This window comes from Centruroides sculpturatus, unplaced genomic scaffold (genome assembly GCF_000671375.1).
Source record: "Centruroides sculpturatus isolate CEXI.00-Female unplaced genomic scaffold, Cexi_2.0 scaffold752, whole genome shotgun sequence".
Taxonomy (NCBI): Eukaryota; Metazoa; Arthropoda; class Arachnida; order Scorpiones; family Buthidae; genus Centruroides; species Centruroides sculpturatus.
Window position 1 is genome coordinate 200,360 of NW_019384965.1, and position 27,056 is coordinate 227,415.

The 27,056-nt window shown below is 30.8% G+C and overlaps 1 protein-coding gene across 4 annotated transcripts in view; it reads left to right on the top strand.

Annotated features, from left to right (window-relative positions):
* Positions 1-27,056, top strand: part of LOC111632495 (protein SET-like) — a 93,647-nt gene that overhangs the window by 22,297 nt on the left and 44,294 nt on the right. For all 4 annotated transcript variants that reach the window (XM_023376917.1, XM_023376918.1, XM_023376921.1 and 1 more), the window contains exons 2-4: positions 5,687-5,876; positions 16,616-16,794; positions 16,867-16,961. In XM_023376917.1, the coding sequence (XP_023232685.1) occupies positions 5,687-5,876; positions 16,616-16,794; positions 16,867-16,961 (464 nt within the window). The remainder of the gene's footprint in view (positions 1-5,686; positions 5,877-16,615; positions 16,795-16,866; positions 16,962-27,056) is intronic.

Below are 27,056 nucleotides of genomic sequence, written 5' to 3' on the forward strand. Positions count from 1 at the left end.
CCCCCTATAAGATCATTGATTTTTCCGTTTTATCTGAATTACATGTTGTACGAGTCACTTAGATTTTACAAATATGTGAGCTGTTCACAGCCTGGCACACGTATTTGTAAAATCTAAGTGACTCGTACAACATGTAATTCAGATAAAACGGAAAAATCAATGATCTTATAGGGGGATCGACTGTATATCAATTACTACTCAGGGTCTATAAGATGCCACTCTGAATGAAAACTACAGATACACTAGAAATATACTGCTTAGGTTAGCCAGAATCTGTTTAGTATACTTATGTTAACACCATACCTGATAATTCCACTGTTGACAGGTTAATGAATAAACTTCAATTTTTAAAATTTAATTTTAAGTTAGAAAAAATTTTGCAAAATAGCTCTGCTTGTATTTGATGGAAACATGCTTGTGGCAGTTGTGAAATGATGAAATTAATTGGTAGCATTCCTTATGCACTGAAATTAGTAGCTGCAGTAAAATGCATTAGATATGAAATGAAACTGTGCTCTCTCCATAAATTTTTAATTTGCTAGGTAGAATAAAATGGTCAGGTGGACCAAAAAAATTATTGTACAATATTATAAAATTTACTGTTTGTAGATACCTCTTTCTACAAACAAGTGCATACATTATATAGGATAATGGTATCAGTAGTTAATTGTTTAAAGCTGTTTTGAATTTTGATATTTTTTATTAAATGTGTAAGAACACAAAAAGCAAAATTCATATATGAAAATAAAGTTTATTCTATATTTGTCACAGGGGAAAAACACTTTTTATTAGATCTTTGTTTACATGAACAGTTTTTAACCTTTTTTGACTTGCTTACCCCTTGGCAATCCATTTCCCATTTTTTTTTTATTTTGCATGTTTCTCAAACATTGCCACATTAGTCAATTATACAGCACTGTACAATTGCATGTAAAAAAGATTTTTTTAAAAATCAAAAAGCATTGACGGACACAGATAAATATAATTATATTTTTATTTAAAACTAAGCATTGAGTGCCATGACGTTGCCAAAGGTCTCAATGCAGAATCTGAATATTCTTGTGGTAGACCTACATCTGCCATTATTATATTTTTTGCATACTCCTAATCCATCAAGCACATACCCCTGGGTGGAAATCACTGGTTTACATTATTAAATAAAATAATCGCAGGGGTAGTTGACTATCATTTATAGTGATCAACAACCAAGCTTTCATGAGAGCCTCACTACATGGTTGACTACCAGATGGCAATAATTTTTTTCCATCACTGTGAGTAAGGGAACTTCCACTTTGGAATTGTTGTTCTTGCATGTCATTAATAATGGGATCATCTTATGATGCTTCCTGTGAAGATGGCTTGTCTAAACTTGCTCTGTTGGACTAATTACATAAGAATTTCAGTTTAAATCAGTGTTTCTCAACGGCGGTGATATGGCCACCATGTGGGCGTTTTTCCCATGTTGAGGGGGTGATTAGTAACAATTTATATTTTGGGGGACAAAAAACAATTTTCTGGGCGATATAGTAAAACAAATATGACGTACTTGAACCTATAACCGATGTGAATCGAATAATTTTTCCACGACGAACGTTTTCATAACCCCTTCCGGGCTCTTCTTCAGGTGAAACAGCTGGATTGAACACCATGAAAACGTTCGTCGTGGAAAAATTATTCGATTCACATCGGTTATAGGTTCAAATATGTCATATTTATTTTATACAATCCGGTGTGCAGTAGATGTTATATAGATATAGTAAAACATTATATTAAGAATAATTAGATATTTTATTTGTTATATCGTACAATAATTAAACAAATAACATTATACTAGTCACTAGTCTATTCAATGCAGTACAAATTTGGCATTAGCCTTGTTTCTCAGCATCAGAATTTTGTGGTGAAGGGGACGATACTACGTAATGGTTTTATTGAAGGGGGCGACGATTCGTTAGAGGTTGAGAAACACTGGTTTAAATAATCAACTACTGGAAGTGGTTGCCAAGATGACTCCCCACCCTATATATAATCAGTTACTAAAATCTGTCTTCTGATTATCATACAATTTTTTTACTGCAAAATATGACCTACTTGAACCTATAACCAGTGTGTACAAAGTTTAATCTTCCAAAACAAATGTTTTCAAGGATGAGAGAACATCACTGGAAGACTATGACAAGTCAGGTCAATCATCCATGGGCACAACTCCCAAAAATGTTGGAAAAATTAGGCAACTTGTGTACGAGGATCACTGGAGAATCATTGCGGACATTTCTGCCGTCATCAATGCGCCCTATTCACTCAATTTTGCTCCCTGTGATTTCTTCCTGTTCCTGAAGATGAAAAATGAAACTCAAAGGTTTCTGTTTTGAAACTGTGGAGGAGATCCAATGTGAATCACAAGAAGTACTTGACACCTTTGAAGAAGAACATTTCCAGAGAGCTTTTCAAAATTGGAAGACATGCTGGGAGTGGTGTATCAATGCATAAAGTGAGTACTTTGAAGGTGATTCTAGCCAAATATAAATAATTACTTTTTGTCATGGGACCAGTCCTGGAATTTTTTGATACCACCTCATATATACAATTTTGGAAAACAGAATAATGTCTGATTGGTGTGATTGAGATTATATCAGAATTCAAAGATGGTGATTAGTATACTTGATAGTAAATTGCAAGTAGTTCCTCACTTCAGACAAAATTTCTTTATAAGTGTAAATAATGGTAATAATTTAGTACAGTTGTAAGTCTAGAAAATCAGTACTCTTCAATTCTAGCCACCACATTATAAAACATTTCACTGTATCTGATTTGGTACAGTATCTGTCAACCACCTGCAAATGCCTTTTCTTTGGGAATAAAGAAGTCTGATGGGACTAGATCTAGACTAACTGTAGGGAGGATGTAAAATCTCTCATTGGTGTTCATGCAATACTGCTCTGTGACACTGCAGAGTGAGCCAGTGCATTATCATGATGAACAAGACTTGCTGATGGATTTTTTCATGTTTCATTTCTTTAAAAAAAACTATATAAAGTTCTAAAACTGTTTCATATTAGTTTGCAATTTTTGTTCTTCGATCAGGAAAATCTGTCAGCAATATACCAGTATCCAAGAAAATTGTGGCCATTACCTTCATCATAGCCAATCTTTCTGCATTAATCTTTATGGGAACACTTGAAATTTTTGGTAACCATTGCTTTGATTGTTGCTTGCTCTCAGGATCAAGCTAGTAAATTAAGTTTCAACACCTGTAACCACCCTGTTTAGAAAAGCTTTAGATTGGATAAAATTTGTTTAAAAATTGAAGAGTTTTTGCACAATTTTGGCACACATTGCAATGAAAGCTTGCTTGAATTTAGCTTATCTGTTTGAATGCTCTCTGCTGATCTTACAAATATACCTAGTCTGAACTATACTTCCCACAGCATGAATAGTTCCTTCAGAAACCAGAGTTGACTGTCTCTTACAGCAACTATTATCTTTGTTGCCTACAAGATTTTCAAGACTGGGGAAATAACAGTTCAAAATATGAGTTCAATGTAACTGCAATCTGCTATAATGCTCTGTTCTGTCCTGCCGAAATAGGTCAAGCCTACAAGATAGAATAGTAGAAATTTTTCTAGCATGAAGGAAAACTAACTAATAACTAAAATACACACAGTAAATTAATGAAAAAAATGAAATGTTTAAAAATAGACATTTTATAGAAAAAATACGGACTTCACTTAGAACTTCAAAATTTCCCTGCTTAAAGGTTTTGTGACAAAATTCTTTAAAATGTCATTGTTATTGCTCTTGCTTGATTATCAAGTATTGGCTTGCAAGTCATTTTCTATTTGTTATATCCTGAATTTGTTTAATGATCTAAATATTTGTCTTTCAACATTTGTTATATTTGATGGATTGATAAAGCTTGAAACCATCTCTTCTTCACCTCTTCTGATAAACTAATATTATCACTGCTAAGATTTCAGCTTAACAAATAATGAAAACCAATGAAAAATGTTTAATGCATTTTATAGTTGATTGGGTTATGACAAGTGTAATGTCTTTTTGCTTATTTTGTTTGCTTTGATTTTGTTTCTCAGGATTTCCTCAACGAGTGGCAGGAAATCATTGATTAGGCAATTAAGCCTATTTTCATAACTATTTCAAACACTTTTTGGGGTTCTGGATATATATACTTTCTTAGAGTTGAAAACACCATGCATGCTGTGTTATTTTCTGATGTTTGCTAAGAATTCTATGATTTTTTAAAGACTGGCTCAGGGGCAACAGTAGATAACATTTTCAAAGCAACTGTGATAATCTAGAAAATATTTTGCTTTTTGCAAATTTATTTTTTTTTTATTGGTATTAAGTAAATAAATGATACTTCCATGTTGTGACATTAAAAAACTGATAATTCAATAATAAATGTATTCAATTTTTGCCTGAGGATGATGAAAGTACTTGCGAGCACATCTGAATTTTAACAAAATCACTGTTAGTAACACCACAACACAGAAGTGTCATTTATTTATTTAATTCTAAACACTGGCATGAAGTGTATCGTATGTTCATTATTTTTATTGTAGGAAACAAGATCCACCTTATCAAACTACAAATGTGTTTCATAATACAGCTCTTCTGCATGAACAATTTCTTTAAATGCAAACTTGAAATTAACACCTCTTCATGCAAAACCTGCCTTTTAAGAAACTGGAACTTTGTTTTCTTTGGGATATGACTAGAGTCAAAACTCAAAAATACTGGCCTATTTCTCTCTTGAAGATGCAGGACTTTTGACATTCTTCTGTATCACAATTTCTTTATCAGTGGACATTAACTGAACAAATGTCAGTTAAAATTCTCAATATCTAGAAGCCTGTTTTTTCCACTTTGTATATTTCTTTACTTGTGACAATTGTATTCCATTTAGCTGCTGAGTAAAATAAAAAGCACTGGTACGTGAAATGAAGTGGCAAGACCTGAAAATAAAAAACATAATTATCTATTAGCTACTTTGTCACTCTTGCCATAATTCTTCAATTTTAGCTGCCAAGTAGCAAGAAACTTGTCTAAATTTCTGTCTTATGTAACCTTGGTTTTAATTGCCATACTGAAATTATCTGGATTATTATTTATCTGAATTAGATTGTCTTAACCACTTTTGATAATGCCAAAGTTTTGGTTTCTAAGGGTAATATTTCATATGACATATTTGAAATTCCATCATATTAGATGCTAGTATCTTATATGCTTACATAGTTGCTTGAATGTGCATCCCTTTGTAAGCTCTGAGAAAATTCTGAAAATCTAGTTTCCCTTGCATTTTAACTGGAGCTTTAGTCTTCAAAAAAATTGAAGATTGGATTTTATTCATACACTTCAACTTTTTTTATTAACACGAAACCAAGTTTTGTAAACTTTTGTGATATTTACTAATTTGATATTATTTAATGAGTGATTATAAGATTCAAATATAACAATAAAAACCTGATTCTTATTCTTTATGAAAACAGTATGTTTGAAAATATTGAAAGGTATTTTAAATTTTTGAAACATATGAAATAACTAATAAATAAATGATAAAATTTATTTTATATAAATTTTAAGTTTAAATTAATACCTGATTAGATAAAAAAATTTCATAGCTATAATTATTAACAATATAAAGTTAGTTACCTTAACTGTTACCAAGTTTGTAAATCATCCACAAATATCTGCTGTATTGGATGAAGAAGAAGAAGAATGTTTGCATTTTCTCACTAAGTTGGAAGTTGAAGAATTTGAAGATATTAAGTCAGGTTACAGGATTAAATTTTATTTTGATGAGAATCCTTATTTTGAAAATGATATACTTGTGAAAGAATTCCACTTGGGATCTTCAGGTTAGTAAATATTTCTTTAATATTAGTACATGTGTGATTGAAATTATATTGTGAAAAGTTTAAATTCAATTTTTCTTGAAAATATTTTTTTAATTTGTTAGCTTTTAATACATTATGTTCAGTTTCAAAATATGAATTAACAAGCAATGTAGCTAATATAAATTCATCAATAATTTTTAAGTTAAATTTTATCTAATTAAATTCAACTTTTGCATGTGGGAATATTTTGTAATGAAAAATTAATTATTGAACTTTGACATCAATAAAACATTTTACAGGTAACTCTTGTATAACATGGTACATTTACAATGCAGTTTTGATGTAAGAGTTCATATGAAATCATGTGGTTTGTTACTCTAATAAATGTTTTTTTTTTTTTTTTCGGTTACTATAATATAATTTACCAATATAGATTGTACACTTTTCCTTATATAGAGAGCTTTTCTCTGTAATGATGATAGCTTTTTATTTTTCATAGTAAGCTTATTTGAAAATTTGAACTATTCTGTGTTTACAAGTATACAATTCTGTACACTGGAAGTTTCTTTCAGCATTTTGTATATAAGCTGTTCGTGACTTATAATTTTCTTTTTCAGTAACTCGCATGTGTTCTTGAAAATAGCATTTAATTAGATAATGAGTATAGATAAGTTAGTCATAAGTACATAGCAATGAAATATTGATATTTATAATTCTGTATTTTATGAATTATAATAAAGGTTGAAAAGACGAAAGACATTGTGATTGGGACCGGATTCGAAATGCACTCAATAGCCCATAGTGATTCCCTACTAGTGCTAGAGTAAAATAAAAATTGATGCGTACAATTTTCCACAAAATAGAAAAAGGTCAATTTTCTTAACATTGGGCCTATGGGAAAATCTGAGTTTTGATCGCCTAGATGACCTTGGTCCCACCAATATTTTCTGATGAAATTTGCAGGGTAAAAACGTCAGAATAGACTATTTCTGGCAAAGTTTGAAAATGAAGCTAGTTATGATTTGGCTGCTAGGGGGCATGACATTATTTTACATGTTTTCTCAATTTCAAGCTAGGAACAAGCTTTATTCAATGAGTTATGACAGAAAATACACAAATAATTAATCTTGAGTTTGAATATTTACCATTCAATTCATCAGGTGGTGCAAAAACAAGTTTTTGTACCTGGTGAATTGAGTAAACATGTAAAAAAATGTGTTACCCCCTTGCAGCCAAACTATAACTAGTTGCATTTCCAAACTTTGCCAGAAATTGTCTATTCTTACCTTCTTTCCATTCTGTGAGTTTCATCAAAAAATATTGGTGGGGCCAAGGTCATATAGGGCAGAGGTCTCCAGACTATGGCCCTTGGTAGTCTGCCGGATCCAGCCTGCCATAGTTTGTAAATTTTAGTGTAATTAAAATAATATAAGTAAATCATACAAAATAATAGTCAGATGTTTTTATTTAATGACCAATTAAGAAACACAGTAAGTGACATACATAGGTAATTCACATAATGAAATTAAACATTATAATTATAATTAATGAGATTTATGTAGCTGTAACTTTCCACTGATGATTGTTTGCAGTTGTGGATCAAGTTTACATTTTTTTTTAAATATTGCTACACTGCAAATCAGTCATTTGAAGTTCTGGAGCAAGTGTTTCTATATCAGCATTAAAAGGATTTTGAAAAATCTTTTATATCATTTGCAATTGCATCAAAATCTGAAAAGTGAGGCTCAAAATTTATTTTTAAAGCACCTAAAGCTTCAATTGCAAAATATACCAGAAATAGAGTCTCAGTTTGCTGACTGAATGTTTGGCATGTATTAACCCCTTAAGTTCCCAGCAATTTTTGATATTAATTTAATTAAACATAAAAAATACTTAAAACTGAAAAAAACAAAAGAAATGCGCTAATTTTGAAGAAAAAGCTTCAAATTTTATTTTCCTTTGTCTTGCCTTTCTGCAAAATCTGAAGCTGATGAGTCATTGTTTACACAGCTGGATGACCTTGAACACAGCTGGAGTCCAATTTCCCGGGACATTCTCATAGAAGTCTCGAGAGGTGAAGGGTTTGTAGTAGGGTGAGTAGCATCTGGCCATATATTTTTAAATACAGTAGAGCCTCGGCACTCGATAACCCAGCACTCCGGATAACTCGGCCACACCCTGGCAGGGCAAAAAAAATCCTTAGTTAATTAATTTTCATGATGAAGACAGCTTTATGCCTCATAAAGTATTTTTCTGAGGTTTGTCTTATCAGGTAAATTACTGTACAGTGTATTCATTAATTTTCATTTTCATGTAGTAAAGGCTCTGTGCCTTCATAAAAGACGTACTTTTCCTTTGTTTAAGGATATTTGGGCAGTTTGTTCTTTGTTATATTCTCAAGTAAACAATACATACAAGTATAGTACAGTATTTTCTGAAGACTCCACACTCGTACTTATTTTTTTAACGCCATTCCTGATAACCCGGCATTTTCACACTCTGCCACCCTTCGGTCCACATTAGGCTGAGTTTTTGAGGCTCTACTGTATTTTTAAAAAATTCAAATTTTAATTGCGATTTCCGACCCCCCGACTTAATTAAATGTGTATATAATATAATCTATTGATTAAAAAAATTAAAAAACTATTGGAGGTGGTTTTAGACATCAGAAAGCAGCTTTAAATAACTTTACTGAAGGAAAATCCGTGCGCTACAACTTAGGAACCATGAAATAAATTTGATAAAAAAAAAAACTCCCATTAAAAAACAATTAAGCCTTAATCGAGCCTTATCAAAGTTTAATTAAAATTGCGATAAAATTTTTGAAAAATTTTGGAGACTTAAAAAACATTCCAAAAATTCAAAAAAACAAAAATTTTTGGGGGGCCGAAAGGACTGAGTTTTATGTAAGGCTATGTAGCCTGCCCGAGTTAACTCGGGCGAAGAACTAAACGCGTTAAAATGCGTGAAACATTTTTTGTTCAATTGAGATTGAAACAAAACTGTTTTAGTTTTTTGTCGAAAGGACTTAATATGAGTAATATATGACTTAATATAAATCAGGCAGAAGCTGGTTTTCTCCTTGTAATTTTAAATTAAAGTTATTCATATGTTTAGTTAAATGTGTGTAAAATGATAACTTCCATAACCACTCATTATTTTGCAACTCAGGCAGAGGACAATCCCTTTCATTCAGGAAAATTTTGATTATTGCTTGGATCTCAAAAAATTGCATTAGAACTTTTCCGTAGCTAAGCCAGCATACTGCAGTATAATATGGTAAGTCATTTTCTCCACTCTCTTCAATAAACTCATGGAATTGACAATGATTGAGTGCACGTGATCTGATATAATTAACAGCTGACATTACTGACTTTAAAACTTCTGACATATTGAAGCATTTTCTGCACAAAGACTGTTGATGAGTGATGCAATGTACAATCAATGGTTTTGAACCACTGTTATTTTCTACAGTTTTTGATACAAGAGCAACGACCCCTTTATTTTTTCCACATGTTTTTGCTACTATCAGTAGCGAAACACTTCAAGTTTTTCCATAAAAGATAGTCTTTCTGAACAGCATTTAAACTTCTTTAAAAATATCTTCTCCAGTGATCCTGCTGTGAATGCTATGAACGTCAAGAAGCTCTTCTTCATGCATTTCATAATTTTTACCTATCCCTTGAATAAAAACTAACACCTGAGCGTATCTGAAACATTGTTGACTCATCCATGGCCAGAGAACCATTCTAAGTGTCGATTATTTGTCAGACAATTCAGTTAATATATTTTCTACAATATCATCCTACTCTTCAAGCCAGTGTTTGCTGACAAACTGATGTTTTTAAATAAATTAGCTTTTTCTGGATACATTTCTTCTGCTCTGCAATCATGCAATTCTTAAATTAATTCGCCATCAGTAAATGGTTTCTCATGTTTCGCTATTGAATAAGCCACACAGAAACTAGCATGAGTTGCTGCTGCTTGTTCAGCATTTACTTTCTTAAACAATGCTGAGATTTCAACCCATGTTTCAAAGATTCATATTTTTCTAACTGTAGACTTCCTGTAAATTTGGAGTAATTTTGAGAATGTTTAGTCTCATAATGACATTTTATATTGTATTTTTTGAGGACTGATATTGTTTCATTGCAAATTATACACGTTGCCTTATTACTTGACTCAATCACAAAATATTGATATCCCCATTGCTCTTTAAATGTTCTGCACGCACTCTCTAACTTTTGTTTCTTTTCCATATTTATACAAATCCACACAAAAGTGATGTATGAGGTCTGTTCAAAAAATACGCGGACTGACGTCATAAAGCAAAATCTACTATATGTAGAAGTTACATGTTTGGATCCCCTTCAACATATTCTCCTTCCCAACACACATGCTTATCCCAATGGGTGTTTCCACTTGTTGAAACAGTCCTGATACACTTCTTTTGTAATGTCCTTCAGTTCCTTCGTCACATTTGCCTTAATCTAGGAAATTGTCTCAAATCTTCTTCCTTTCAAGGGTCTTTTAAGTTTGTGGAATAAGAAAAAGTCGCAAGGAGCAAGGTCAGGTGTGTAGGGGGGTGGGGAAGAACAGTGATAGTGTTTGGCCAAAAACTTACGAGTTTCGAGGGCTGAATGGGCTGGAGCATTGTTGCGATGGAGAAACCAGTCGCCACTCCTCCACATTTCTGGCCTTTTGCAACAGATGGCATCCCTCAGACATTTCAGAACATCAATGTACTAAGACTGGTTCACTGTCGAGCTTTGGGGAAGTATTTGGGGTGAACATCACCCTTAGCATCAAAGAAAACTGTCAGCATCACATGTGACATTGGATTGAACTTGAAACATGCTTTATGCTTCATAGCAACATCACCGTAAGCCATGTTGATCATAGCAAATGTTTCAGTCGCAGATTTTCCAAGTTTAACACACAATTTCACAGCAAGTCGTTGCTCCGTCAGGTCATTCATTCTGAAATCTGACAAACGAAAAAATCGCATTTCACTAAAAACCACATAGCTAATCAACAAATAGAGATATCTGTACACTCCACCATACCTTTAAAACGCAGTCTACTTTGGATAGTTATCTAACGTTTTCGGTCTAATTTATAGACCTTCTTCAGGATTGATGTAAAAAATTTTAAAAATTTGAACTTTCCCAACGGTAATTCCAACAACGCACGTTCTACAATCTTCTGAAATTCGATTGCGCATGTCCATTTGCTCTTTACAATGCCGTTGCTATTCTATTTGACTCTCGAAAATTTATATTTATCCCCTTTATTATATATAAATACAGAGAAAAGGGGATAAATATAAATTTTCGAGAGTCAAATAGAATAGCAACGGCATGGAAAGCGGCGGCATTGTAAAGAGCAAATGGACATGCGCAATCGAATTTCAGAAGATTGTAGAACGTGCGTTGTTGGAATTACCGTTGGGAAAGTTCAAATTTTTAAAATTTTTTACATCAATCCTGAAGAAGGTCTATAAATTAGACCGAAAACGTTAGATAACTATCCAAAGTAGACTGCATTTTAAAGGTATGGTGGAGTGTATTAATTAATAATGCAGTTAGAGATTTAATAATAGATTGCCTTATTGCCAACAGAACGAAAAATGTGTCAGGTTGTATGTACTACATTATCATGCAGAAATACGAATTATGATTATTCTTAATTTTGCCATGCATTTGTTAACTGATTCTTATCTCATAGTTCTAGAAACAATTTAAAAATGAAAATAAGATTACCAGATTTTCCTGTTTTATCAACTGTGAAAATAGAGAAACATCTGTTTATACAGCTTGATCAAAAGATGATCTTACATATGATGTTTGATGACATGTTCTTTTTTCGCTTTCATCTCCTTCTATCCTTTCGTTTCTTTTTCTTCGTTTTATTCCTTTTCCTTCCCTTTCCCCCCCTATATTAATACTCCATTTTCTCTTTCTTCTTCTCTTCCTCCATCTTCTACATACGTAGATTCTAAACTCTCCTTCATCACGCAGTCATTAATTATGTACTGTCCTGTACATATATTGCATGCTTTGATCACGCTGTGTTATTGTGTATGTCATCATTTTCTACGCCAATCAATAATGACCAACTTCATTGCTTTTATTAGCACGAAGACGACAAACTCAAATCAGATTTCTCTTGTGTATTGTGTTTTATTTGAGTTTTACTCCTAAGATTTTAGATTACAACGAAATCATTAAGCAGTCAATAGGAAATTATAAAAGTAGACATTTTAGTAATCGGTTATATTAAAAAATAATAATTATATACTGTAATCTTTCTTTATCCTTTACCTTACTATTCATCAGTGAAAACATCTTACTGATAAAGATGAAAATTTACCATGATATAATATTATAATTAATTAATATAAATGAAATTATTAAAATACCTCAATTAATACTAATATTAATCGTGGGATTTTAAGAGGTAATAGTTAGCAAATTAATAAATCTGAGTATCTTAGGGCGTCCATTAATTAGGTGAACAGTTTAAAGGCAGGAAAATCGCAAAAGATATATTATTGTGCTTGAAGGCAGGCGATTTTGTTTACTGGACATTAATTATCGTATTAGTGGCACACAAATTTATCTTTACAAAAGTAGTTAAGTGAATAAGCTATGAGTTAGGAAATATATGCAGAACTTTTAAAGTTATTTCTTCAAAATCAGGGCTCAATAAATAAAAGGGGATTCGCAAAAAGTACACCATCGTTCACTTCAAGAAAAGGATCGAAGTTGACTCAAAAACTGTACACGCACTTAATGGATGGCCCTATAAATACAGTATTTCTTATTATATTAAAGATAATAAAAATAATAATATATTAAACATTTCGAATTAACTTTGCATATTAATTAATGACGTTTAAATACAATATATTTTGATGTAATGATCTAAGATTTTAGAATGAAATGTAAACAAAATATTTTAATTTTTAAAAAACTCAATAGTACAAATTCTTAATAGTAAAAATTTTAGAAATTAAAATGTTTTGTTTACATTTGATTCTAAAATCTTATATCATTACATCACTGACCATACTGATAATTTTCTATAAATAAATGAAATATTTCACCATTGACGGAATCCACGCTGCCATAAACGTAAGTATTATGAAGGCTCCAACAGTTAATACAATCACTAGAATTGCTAATAATTGCAGATATAAATCTTCAAGTTCAAAAATAAGCAAAATCAGAGCAGTAAATAGGAACATTCCAAGTATTAATGTTATAAATTTGCCAAGATTACTTAGCAAGCAAATACTCATTCTTAAAATTTCCTGTATTCGTTCNGAGTGTAGAGGGGGCTTATCTTTCGTTTTCTCTCATTAAAATTGTAAAAAAATTGTAGAAAATATGCTCTAATTTTAATTCACTAGAGAATTGAGTTATCTGAATAGAAGAGAAAACTGCCATTCTGCACGAAGCAGTTAAAAAAAATAGGAAAAAATGCCTAGGAAGAGTGGCCACTTCTTTTATGTTCATAACTTTATCAAACAGACAAGTGTATCGATCTTAATGCTTGCCTATTAATTGGTGACCAAACGTAGTAGATGATTGTATGCTGCTTGCCTCTTAATGTAATAGAAGGTCCCATTCGAGATAAAAATCCAACCCACACGACACGTATTGTATGGGGCCAAACTTAATTAACACTTAGTAAACTGAATAGATGTGCGGGTTTGACTCCCTAAACCCTCCTCTAGAGTCTACTAACATTATTCTGCTTGTTAATTTACTTTTTGTTTGTCTAAGAAAATCATTACTCTTCTTAACCCCCCTTCAAAAAGGAAGAATATAAAAAAATCATTCTTAATTTGTTCAATTTTTATTAAGATGAGTGAATTTTTTACATTAAACTGTGTTTTTATAGCTTTTTTTCAGCTTAATATTACGATAAGAATAACAAAAAGTTACAACAAGAATATTGTATTTTTGAAGTGTTCTTAAGGGTTTTTTTTAGTAAATTTTTAGAGAAACGCAATTACCTTAATGGAATTTGAAACCCCTCCTAAGAGTATATAAATATAATTTTATAATTTTTTGATAAAGAGAAAAATTAGTTAAGTCTTTTGTTGTTTTTTAAATAAAAACCTTAAGAAAGTAGAAATTTTTAAATATTTTTTTCCTTAATAATTGAGAAAAGTAAACTATATTGTGTTGTTTATGTGTGCCATTAAGGCTAATATAATAAGTGATGAAATTATTAATTCTAATTAGGTTTCGCTCGTAAATATTTAAATTATAAAGTGACGAAAGTACTTGTCAGGAGAGAAAAAAAGTGTAATTTTTTTATCTACAAATATTGCTTTTGATTTTTAATATTCAGATATGAAAGGAAACAGTCACTGAAAATTGCCATTTCTGAACTTCAGAATTCTGTTGCAAGAACAGAAATGATCTTGTAAAAAATTCTTGTTTATAGGTTTAGGATTTTTCATCACCGCAAAAACTGATTTTATCTAATATTAACAATCTTAATAATAATCTTATAAACAAATTAAACATTAAAATCGTGAATCTTGAAACTGTTTGGCTTTGGTTGGCAAAGATGTGTATTGTCATTCCATTGACTGTTGCTTGGACTCAGAAGTCATGTGAGACACCCAAGTCTCATCTCCTGTAACAATGTGGTCAAACAATTCATCTCCTTCCTGATCAAATTGAGTCAAAAACAATAAAGCACTGCCCAATCTTTTTGTTTTGTGGTCGTCAGAAAGCAGTCTTGGAACCTACCAATTGGAGAACACAATTTTCGATAATTCAGTTTCTCCAAAACAATGGTATGCAAAAACTGATCTGAAACCTGTGGAAATTCAATTGATAACATTGAAATCGTGAATTGTCTGTTCTCTCGAACTTTGTTATCCATATCACAAACCAAATCTTCACAAATCAGAGAAGTCAGCCAGGGCGTGGCTCTTCACGCGCATTAACCCGCCTGTCCTTCATGCACATTAACATTCTCACCCACTTCCGAACTTCACTGTCAATCATAGCATTATCACCCTAAACTTCACAAATCTGACAGTGAATTTCCACTGCTGCCAAGGTTCTTGCACTCAAGAATCAAATAACAGATCGTATCTCAGTCTGTGGGTGACTCAATTTTCTTAAACATTATAAACTTTTACAGTTTTCATGTTAATTTTAAAGTTTTAATTTACTTTATGTTAGAATTATTGGAATGTTACATTTATATTCAAATATTCAAAATTTATTGTTCTAATATTCTACATTTATTGTATTCTATTTTGGAACACTTTGTAATTAGGTGTTTCAAAACCAGTAACCTGAGGATGGCCTATGCATTAGACTGTAAACATTAGTGTAGTGTATGAGCAAATAACTGTCTCAGCAGTCAAAAGTGTTTAGTGATGATTTTAGTAAGTTTTCATATAATTTAACAAAGGGGGAGGAAAGTCTTTGCATTGGATAGGAGACTAAAAGAAACCAATTTTAACTCACCAATCAGATTAATGTCTGAACAACTGACAAAAAACTGACAAAGACAATAAACTTAAAGAATAGTTTTTATGGGAGTAAACAATTAAGTTTGACTTTTGAATAATAACCTTTGGTTATTTACAAAATACACATACAGATTTAGTTTTAAGTTTTGTAGTATTTTTAATATTTATCTGTATATATATTAAAAGCAAAATGTTCAGTTACTTCCNAAATTTAATATTCTATATTAATTGCATTTTATTTTGGAACAGTTTCTAACTGGTGTTCCAAAATCAGTCATCTAAAGATGGCCTATGCATTAGGCTGAAAACGTTAATGTATAAGTAAATATATGTCTTAGCAGCTGAAAGGTGTTTAGTGATTATTTTTTAGCAGTTATTATTTCTGCTGGGTGTCGGTTTGATTGTTAATGTTGTTATTTCCTAAATTTTTATTTTAGTTGATTCTCCAGTTTCTTTATTCAAAACTCTTAAAAGATTCTAATAAACACAAAAATTTACACCTTACTCTCAACCTCCAGAATTCACTGTTTAAAAATGAATGTTTTTGGTAGCCTGTATCAGGTTAAATAGATTCAGTTTTTAAGATAGCTCCAGCTTTAGGATTTAATAAGATTTTCATACTTCAAAGTTTTTGCATATTTTATTTATTAATACTTTAATTTTGATACAATGAATTTTTTCCTGAATTAAAATGTATTGTTGAATTAATTTTTGAATGGAGTTGATTTTGACTGCATTTCTATTATAACAAAAGATAAATTTTAAACATGAAACCAATGAAATAAAAATTGCAAATGATTGTATCTGGACAAAATATGATGATTGCAAAATATTGCATAACCTTAGTTAGATACTAATTCTAATAAGCTAAGTAGCATAAGAAAATTTTAATATAAAATTTTCAGTAGATGAATTTATGATAAATTAGAAAGTAGTGCGATTTAATGAACCATCAGTTTACTAAATCCCTGGTATCCTGATTTGAATACTCCTTGTCAAAATGAGATGATCTTTAATAACTATGATTTGTGAGAGTAAACTATGAATGTTTTATTTTATTAATTAATTTGAAATTTTTTGTGACTGGATTGTAATGTATGAAGTTGTGTTTCCATATTAATTATGCACAAAATTTAAAATATTTAATTAAGAAAAGATGTAAGATTCATTTGAGTGTAATTTTGTTGTAATATAATATAATGTTGACAGTTTTGAACATTTAATAAGTCTAATTGAGGCTTAATATTTACAGGTGATCCTGCTTCACAGTCTACTCCAATAAAATGGAAAGATGGAATGGACTTGACTAAGCGCCACAAGGAAAGGCAAGCACAAATGAAAAATAGCAGAAAACGTGGGCATGAACAGCCAAGGACGTTTTTTGCTTGGTTTACTGATCATGGAGATGCTTCAGCAGATGATATTGCAGAGGTATGATTTCAGTTGTTTTAAATAGGTACTGGAATTTTGCCATAACACTGTCTTAATAATTTAATTTTATAGGTCATAAAAGATGATATGTGGCCAAATCCACTGCAGTATTTTCTTGTACCTGATATTGAGGTAGAAAATGGACTTGAAGGTGATGAAGATGACAGGTAAGAGTTAAAAATTTTATTATGGTATTTTCTTGCAAATATCGGTTTGTAATTCTAAACAATATTTATGAAAATAATGCTGTATTTTGATGTATTAATACATGGTTGAATACGATGGCATTATGTATGCTAGATAGAACAATTGTTCTCTGATGATTAATAAGATACAGTGATACCTCGACTTACGCGAACCCGGAGTTACGCGATTTTTAAATCTCGTCGATTCATCTTTTGTTTGAGCACCAGGCAACTCTTGATTACTCATTCCCTCCACACTATTGTTCAACTTACATGTTTGGACGTGTCACGCGGAATCGACACATATCTACAATTTATTTTGTGTTATTTATATCTGTGTTTGTTATATCTAGGGAGACTCGAGAGACTCTATGTGGTTTGATTTCTTGTAACAATGAACAAATCAAAAGATGAGATAAGATTAACGAGAACATTTATTAGCTTACATACATCTGACTTGGATTTTACACACAGAGAAATTATACCCCGACTTACGCGGTTATCACTCGGTCCCACCTATCACGTAAGCTCAGGGTATTACTGTATATGTTGGCTCTCATTACTATATCATTTGAGAAGTTTTCTTAATTTATCTGACAATACAAACTAAATAATAAATTTCTCAGCAAAATCAGCTAGACAGCATGCGTAACATGTTGACTACCAAATATGAATTATCTTGTAGTTTGCAATCAAACGAGTGCCATCTATGACATAACTCATATAATGTTGTCTCATGTTTTGCCAAATATGACTCTTTCCATAGCAACTAGTTAATATAACTGATCAGTGAATGTTGGGAATGAGAATGACAATTTATTGGGCATTATAGAACAAACTATAAAAAAGTTAAAATGTGCTAAGAGTTTCTTCTTTTGATTGCTATATACAAATATTTTCATAGTAAATATACTACCAAAGTGGCTAGTTTGTGTCTGAATACAAATGACAAATTAATTTGGTATCATAAAAGAAAGTTTATTGAAAAAAACATTAAACAATTAAACAACATATTTATTATCTTTTAGTTGGTGTTTGCAAAAGAAAAGTTACTTCACACGTTTACTATAAGATAATTCACATTGATATTTTTTTGCTAAATATTAAATATTACTTTTATAATTATATTTAAAAAAATTTAAAACAGCAAATAAGCATTGCATAATCAAAATAGCAACTAGGACATGTTTATGCAAAATGCTTGTGGCTGTCAATATGTTAACGAAAAGGCCATGGCATTAAGCATTATTTACATTGGATGTGAAGGATATGAACTATAACAAGGGGAAGAGAGCTAATGACAAAGTGTATATAATCTCACAAAGCAAGTTAAATAAATTAAAAGTGGGCATATGCAACAGCTATGGCATATTGGCAAGTGTGAGTCAATGAAAGCAACGTTTTCATTTCAACTAGAGTTTTCAACTTAAAGTAGAAAAAAAAAGGCACTCAATAATTAAAAAGATCTATATTGAAAATAATACTGGTATATAATTTAATTTCAATAAGCTTACAAAACAGTAAACAAAATGAACATTAACGTGGGTAACTGCAATATAGATTGAATTTTAGTCAATTTTAGTAATTGTTTAAGATTGTTAACTTATGATATTTTTTCCTGTCTTAATAAATTTTTTACACAGTCAGCTCTCACTAATACAAACTACTAGGGGAACAGTAGTTAGTTCACTGTATCAAAAATTCATATTAACAATTTCAGGGTCAGTGTCAAGGTTGTATAATTTATAGAGTTACGGATTAATAAACAATCAAAATCTATAAATTATAACACAGTTTAACCCGATTATAACATCATCTATGGGACTGGTAATTTTTTGATGTTATAACCAAGTGTTGTTATCTACAGGGTCATAATTTCAGTCCCATAAAAAGTATCAAGTGTGTTCAAAATGTTAATTTGCCACCTGTAATATGATATGTTGTTCACATTCACACCAAAATGAAAAAATTGGGTATTTGATATTTTATTATAATTTTAAATAAAAGGATTGTTATATAACAATCCTTTAGAATTGTTCTACAACTGTTAACATGAAAGTAATTATGAGAATATTTAATAATTGTAATTAGTAGTTATACATTTATAATTACTCTCAGAATATATGGTAATTATAATGATCTTTTAATTCAAAAAATTTCTTTGTTTTGTCTAATAAGATTGTTATATTAGTAGAGTGAAATTAAGTAAAAATATATGAACAACTACTGGCCATCCTATGGCCTTGAGAGAAATAGCATTAACTAGAGGCGGTATACCAAGCTGTTGTATTTACAATTATGTGTTAAGTACTTTACAATCTGCTATAATTACACATGCTTATCTAATTACATGTTTTCATAGCATGCATTGTTTACTGCCTCTGGTAATAAAAAAGAGAGCAATTTAAATTATTAAAATTAAATCAGTTGAAACACATTATTTTGGAAAGTTTGGATGAAGTACTTGTCCGTCTTGATTGATTTGGTTATATTTTATCCAGGCAGTCAGAGTTGACTCTTCTATTTATAGCACATCATTGTAAAGTGTTCGTGGTGAAGGAACATTTTGCTTTTGTATACTACATATCGTATTATAGTATATTACAAAACAATAATAAATAAATATATAGAATATGTATATATTTTTTTATATTATATAGACAAGGGTACAAAGCATACAGTAACGTTAGTGTGTTCTGTTTCAAACCAACCAAGAGTAAGAATAGTCAGGAAAAATTGAAATGGCATGTTAAACAATCCATAAAAGTCAAATTTGTACAGTTTTGAATGCAAAGATATGTTCAGGGAATTGAAAAAACAGGGAAAAATTCCATTGTCTGATAAGTCAGCAGATTCGATAACATGGCATTGCATTGGTCTCGACGATTTTGTTACTTATATGATATGAAAACTTTAATAGAGTACACTCTTGCAAATCCAAAATAATTATTGTATGGAGTTGTTCAGATTAAGGGGGTGTATATATATATATATATATAAAAAAAAGGAAATCAAATAGGACTACAGACAGTATTAAAATTTTTAAATATATTTAATACATATATTTATTAACCCTTTTTCAATTATTTGCCGATATATTGTCAAGTAGTTAATTAATGAAACAAATCACTTGACTATTTATCTTCAATCTGAGAATTTACAATTCTTATAAAACATTCCATTCATAGATGGCACTACACTACTGTAGGTTATTCTGTACACTTGTTTCACATATATAATACCAAATGGCATTTTATTTTAAGTATTTATACATTTTTTGATGCAAGAAATTTCTTTGTGTAAAAAAACTGTTTGAGTTTGTTTTAATCAAAATGTACAGCACAAAATGGCCGTTCATGCAGGGTTACTCACAGAAATGAACTATATAATCAAAAAATTTTATCTATGATCGAGTTGTGTAAATTATAAATAATATTCAAACTGTCGTTTTTGACATTTTTTATGCTAGGGAAAAAACTTTACTACTGTAAACAATGAAAAGTAATGTATGTACATGAATTTTTTCGTATGTGTATGATAACTGTTGGATTTTTGGCAAATTTTTGAATAATATAAGTTGAATGATTTTGAGTGAGTAAAGTTTGCAGTGACAATTTTCAAACAATGAACATGAAAATGTCATCAGTTTAAAAGGGTTAAAATGGATAGTACATGTTAATTTTACAAATTTGTTATATATTTCAAAAGGTCAAACTAAACTTGTTTGAATTAGTGATAGTGCACTGTAGTTAAAGGATTGGGTTTAAATATGATACCCTTTTTTTCAGACCTAAGATCAGTATGTTTTATCTATACTTGCTGAATGAAATTGTAAAGTTTTATATTTTATTTGCCATCTTAATTTATACTGCAGTACCAGTTAAGATGGCATATGATTAGAGAGGTTGCGGTCAAAGTTTTCATCTCTGAAATGTTAACGTCAAACATTGAGCGCTGCCATCTTGTAAGCTTAGAAGTTTGACAATGGCATTTGGAATGTTGAGTATGACTCCAATGATGTTTCAAATGCCATTGTCAAACTTCTAAGCTTACAAGATGGCAGTGCTCAATGTTTGACGTTCACATTTTAGAGATGAAAACTTTGGCTGCAATCTCTCTATTATGTAGTAATATCATATTATTATAATCTTCTGGAATTAGTTTTCTCAAATCCTTAAAAAATTAAATTTTCTATAAAAGGTGTACATGCCTTTTAGGAAATACAGAAAATATCTGATAATCTGGTAGTGTATAAAATTTAATTTCTGCAGATTACATAGTAATAGCTCAAGAAATTTGAAACAACGAATTGTATATGGTAACTTATCTGACTTGACAAAAAAATAAATAGCAAACATGTTAATATAGAAGAGCGGACAATTTCTAAAAGAATCGCCATGTAAGCAAACTTGAAAGTTTTAGTATTGATCTTAAAACTGTTTGTGAAGACAATGCACTAAAGGTGTTATGTAATCAGCGTTTGGTCAACAGGCAAACAATTCTACTNACCTACATAAATAACAATCTATTCATTCTTCAGAAGAAGAAGAAGAAGTCTATGAGGAAGGTGAAGAAGAAGGAGAAGGTGAAGAGGATTTAGATGAAGCAGGTGAATAAGTGTTATGTAGTCTCAACAAATAAATGGCAGTTTTGCTCAATTATTTGAGTGGCATCTACAATGCTTCATGTGTGTTAAAATTAGCATCGTTATTACAGACTATACAAAGGGGAAAATTCACAATATTTCTTTCAAATTATCATTCTTACATAATAAATCATTGCATTTCCAGGTGGAGAACTGGAGGGTGAGGGAGCAGAAGCTGAAGGTGAGGGAGAAGGGGATGAATGAATTTATCATCAAATGCTGTAGTTGCACCAGACACCACAAACATCTTACCACTCAAAACAAAAATCGAGTCGGTTTCATCAGTATCTACAGATGTTTCATCTGTTGACTGCCATTGGAAATATCATCCCCAGCTGTGTTGTGAGCAGGGGGCCAGACAAAACCCTTTGTGTAGGCAAATGTTTAAATATCTTGTGCACATTAAAGCAGCAGCACTGTACATATAACTTGGTTGAAAGAAACAAGACTGGGGATTAATTGTCCATAGGAAAATAGGTATTTTGAGTTTAACAGATATTTCAACAGTTATCATATAATACATCATCATAATGGCTCATAAATATACCAAAGTATTTTATGTTTGTTCTTTTATTTCTTGAAGGATGGAAATTTATTTTTATATTGGGCAAGTTATGCTCCTTCATATTGTATTTAGAAAAATCATTGTTTCATAAATGTGAAGTATAATAGAATGTGTTTACTTCATACTATCTTTGTGTAAAAACTATAAGCATAATTCTTAGCTACTATTTTGTTTTATTTTCAATAATTACATGTAAAATTTCATAATTGAGATTTTGATAATCTTAGATGAATTTTTTGAATGTGTGTTTTTTGTATGTATATGCAAGTTCATGTATGTATGATGATAAATGTTGTGATGTGCTCCTTTTAACTGAAGTTGATTGAAGATATAGTGAAGAGAGTTGTATGGCATTTTTGATCAACATTTTTAACTGTTCATAAGTCATGAATGAATGTTTCTGATACAGATTTAAGTATGTTAGGAAATAATTAGAAGGCTCATATGTGAAAATCATAATACTGGAATTATGTATTATATAAACTATAATAGAATTCACAAATATTTAATGAATTTTGTTAAGTGCACTTCTTATACTAATCTCTGGCTTTGGGGCACTTTGAATGCCAAGGAACTTATACAGTGCTGCTGCTTTATTCATATTATCTTTCTCTACTGGCTCCACATCTTTTTGTTGTAAATCTACAAGTATGAAATCTCATCATTTGTTCAACAAATTTAAATAGTCCATTACCAGAAATTGAAACTGGTGTTTTGAAATCCAGGCATATAGTGGTAGAATAAACATTTTATCTCTGTCTTTGTCAGGAAGTGTTCTTTTTTTGTGCAAGTAGTAGTATAAAACTCAACATTCATTCATCTTTATAGTGCATCCAGTCATCATAATCCATTTGGTACATGTCCTTGGATGATAACTTGGTTGAAATTTTGTGAATGTGTGCCCCATTTGATTAATTTGGCAAATAACACAAACAGTTTACTGTAATACAGTGGATGTTTATGTAGCAGCACAATAGCTTTTGTGATTTGGTTCTTTTGTGCATACTCCATTCAGCAAGTTATTCTCCTATTTGCATAAAAAAACAGGAAAAGAGACTGAAATATAAAATTATGTGTAGCTCATTGTCTTAATTGAATCATTCATGATTACTTTTGTTGGGTCCATTACAGATTTATTCATTTCAGAATCAGTAATTGGGGCAAGATATGGTCTTAACTTTTTTGTGCATTTCCAGTAGCTATTACTTACCTATCTATCTATCTTAGGGTTGCTTCACCAAACAGTTTTGTGTGTGCTTTCCTGCATTGTGTTGTAATGGGAGAAGAAATTTGCCTATGTACACGAACAGATGTAATACCGATTCCTAATAAACCTTTGTAAAACTTGATTTTTCTGATTATGTCATTCTTTATATAGAAATGATAAATCTATTTTTACTTGAATTCTGCTATACTAACCTACTTCATCTTTTGCTCTTTTATAATGTAATAGAAATAATAAAACACTAAATTTAACTGTTAAATACAAAATAAATATTTTCTAATTTAACATGCTATTGACTTGTTTTCAAACTTTCAACTTTTTATAAAATATGCTTTCTTTACTTGTTGAAAAGTAATTACTGCATTGAATGAAATATTAAATTTTTTGTATATATGAATTTATGGAATATATTAATTCAGTTTATTTTATATTCTCCTTGGGGTGTTATATTATAAAAAATGAAAGAATGCAATAAAAGATTGGTTAATATGAAACCCACTTAATTCCATTTTAACAATTCTAAACAATTAAACACAAAAAAATATGAGTAAATATTTTAGGTGTATAAAAATGTAAATACAACATTGGTTTTTTCTTAATATTACTAACATTACATTAGCAAGTTTATGAATTGAATATAATCATGAATTAAGTAACAAAATTTTGAGATATGCTTACTGAACTTTAGATGCAAAATATGAGGATGAGTTTACAAGATAAAATGAATATCCATCTGCAATTCAAAGGGATGAGTACATCTTATTGAGTTTAGTTTAAATTATATTATTAATTGATTAGCTATAAGACATTATATAAATTGTTACTATATTAGTGTTGCTTTGTAATTTTAACTAATAATTTATAATTGCTTACTGTAAACAATTTTCACAGGACAAAACATAATGTGAAATTTCATACTTGTGTTCACAAAAATTTTTCTTAGGTTGATTATAGAAACTAGAATTTTTAAAAATATTTAACAAGTATAGAAATTATATTGTATCACATAACTAGAAATGCTAGTGATGACAATTATTTTCTAATCATATGAAGAAAGTCGTACTTATGCATTAGTTAACATACTTATAATTTAAACAAATTTTATGAAATGAGCAGCAATTGTATTTCTTGATGAAATACATGCAAAAGCTAGGACTTCTATTGAACATTAAAATTTGAGTATTTTTTTGATTACCAGAAATAAATGTTTTCAGCTTTGTTCAGGCCATTTTCAAGTTACATAAAATTTGAATATAATACATTAATTAAAATCATTCTGTATTCTCATCTATATTTAACTAAAAATATTCATATTTTAGAATATAAGCTGTAGGTAGCCAAGCTGAAACTGAAAGCATTTCATAATATTTTGATTATGAAAAATAGAGTTTTATTTCATTTTAGTTTATTATTAAAGTTTTACATATATAAAACTAATTTATCCATAGAGAATACATATAGTATTCTAAAAACTATTATACACTCCTTGGCAAAAGTTAAATACAATTTCTGAGTTTTGCAATTAATCTGGAATTGCCAGATTAATTGCAAAACTCAGCATATATTGTGTGATAGATATGCAAGTTATTAGAGCTGTAGTTAAGTACCTGCTGTTTGAAGAACTTTGAACACTAAGCAGGCCTATCTGATGCATTCAGACCATGGCCCTCACATCCTACAGCGGGGCCCCAGATCAGGATCTTTGTGAGCCCTCCCACTTGAACCTGAGATCTTGGTGTGAGGCAAGAGACCTAACTGCTTGGCCCCAGTGGCCACTTTGGGATATGATAAGGAGCTAGATGGCAAAAAATATTATTTTCCTTCACAAATTAAGCATGCATTAACAAAAACATTTAGATTTATTAGAGACAACAGAGGAATTACATCAACAAATTTAAAATGACGAACATGACATTAAAAACAAAACCAAAATAGGAAGCAATACAAGAACTGAAGGAATAGCAGAAATTGAAAAACAAAGCACATCAACAAGACAAAACCTGAGAAACTATAGATTAAATTATTTCGCAGTAAATTTTCTGGCTATTGTCCAAGCAAATTTACATAATTGTAAATGAAAAAATTCTGATAAAAGTTTTTTCAGCTTTCCTCTTTACTCAGAAAGGTAACTTTTATACTTTTTATGATTGTTATATTAAGTTAATAATAATAGCTTAGAATAATAAATAATGTCAAGAATTAAATATTCCAAATAAATTGAACTCATCATTCCACAAGAAAATCCAAGCAAAGCAAAAAATACAATCTGACCAGCTTCATACCAGTCTCCTCTGACTAAGGTCAGGTCAGTCATTATCATGTGGGGCCATGATTCAGACATTATGCCCAACCTATCAAGTTTGAGAAAAGTTACATAGTCATGCTGAAGAAAACAGGATGGCTGTTTTGTGAAATTGTCTGCTATCGGGATTTCTGTCACAGGTGTTGAAGACAGTGCATACACAAGAAAAACATACACAGCAGATAGGTTGAGAATGTCCAAGATAGAGACTAATTGATTGTCTGATTGTGACACAATAACAAACATCTGCAACAGTGTTTTTGTTTACTGCCAAAAGAATGTTAGAGGACGATTTGCTACAAAACACTGTCTCCTCCCATACCATTGGTTCTTACTAGCAAAGGCAAATTTGCATCCACAGTGACTGATAAATGTCTTTTGTGAGTGCCTCAACGTGGCTTTGTTTGCTGTGACAGAGAAGCATGAACTGCTACAGACTGGCAACATATCATCTTTACTGAAACAAATCTCAGTTTTGTTTTGGGAACAAACAACTATTATGTTAGTGTGGAGGAGCACTGGTGAACAATTTTATTAATTCTTTGCTGTTGAGTGACACTGTCCCCATTGCCTCAGTGCTGGTCTAAGGAACCATCTTATATGAAAGTCTGTCATCCCTAGTAATGGACAAGGGACACTTAACAGCACAATGATACTTTCAAGAAATTCTGTGCCCTTCTGTATTGCCTTCAAGATAGCTGCACACCTCACAGATTTCCCAGGAATGTCCTACATTACATTGTCACATTTTTAAGATTTGTCAATATCAGGCATTTATGGAATCAGATAGGACATCATCCTTCAGCCATATAAGAATGTGAGGAATCTAGAGTGACAATTGTAACATTTTTGGGCAAATCTATTGCAAGATAGCATAAGGTGCTTGTTTACCTTCATACTTGCCTGAATACCAGCAGTAATATGGTCAAGTGGAGATTCTAGAAACTGGAAGTGTTTGTATGTAAATTTTTGATTATTTGAAAAGGTTTTGTCAATACAGTAAGTCGTCACTTAACTTAATGTTATCAGTAGTGATGATGATAAGTTCTTGGAAACTGTGACATTAAGTGAGATGATGTATAATGAAACCAATTTTACCATAGGCTACCTATGCACCTGGAAAGTCAGGGATTTTCATTAGTGTTTGGAAAAAGTCATGGAATTTGTCTCCTTAGCTGCCTTATTGATTTTGTTTGCTGAATATGGCTGACCAAGTGTAGCCATCTGCAGGCGGCAAGAACTAATGCTGCAATCTTTAATAAGAAAATATACAGGAGTTCGTTTTGAAATGGCTTTTTTCACCATTCTGAAGCCATATAATTTTACAGTTGTGGATTAAT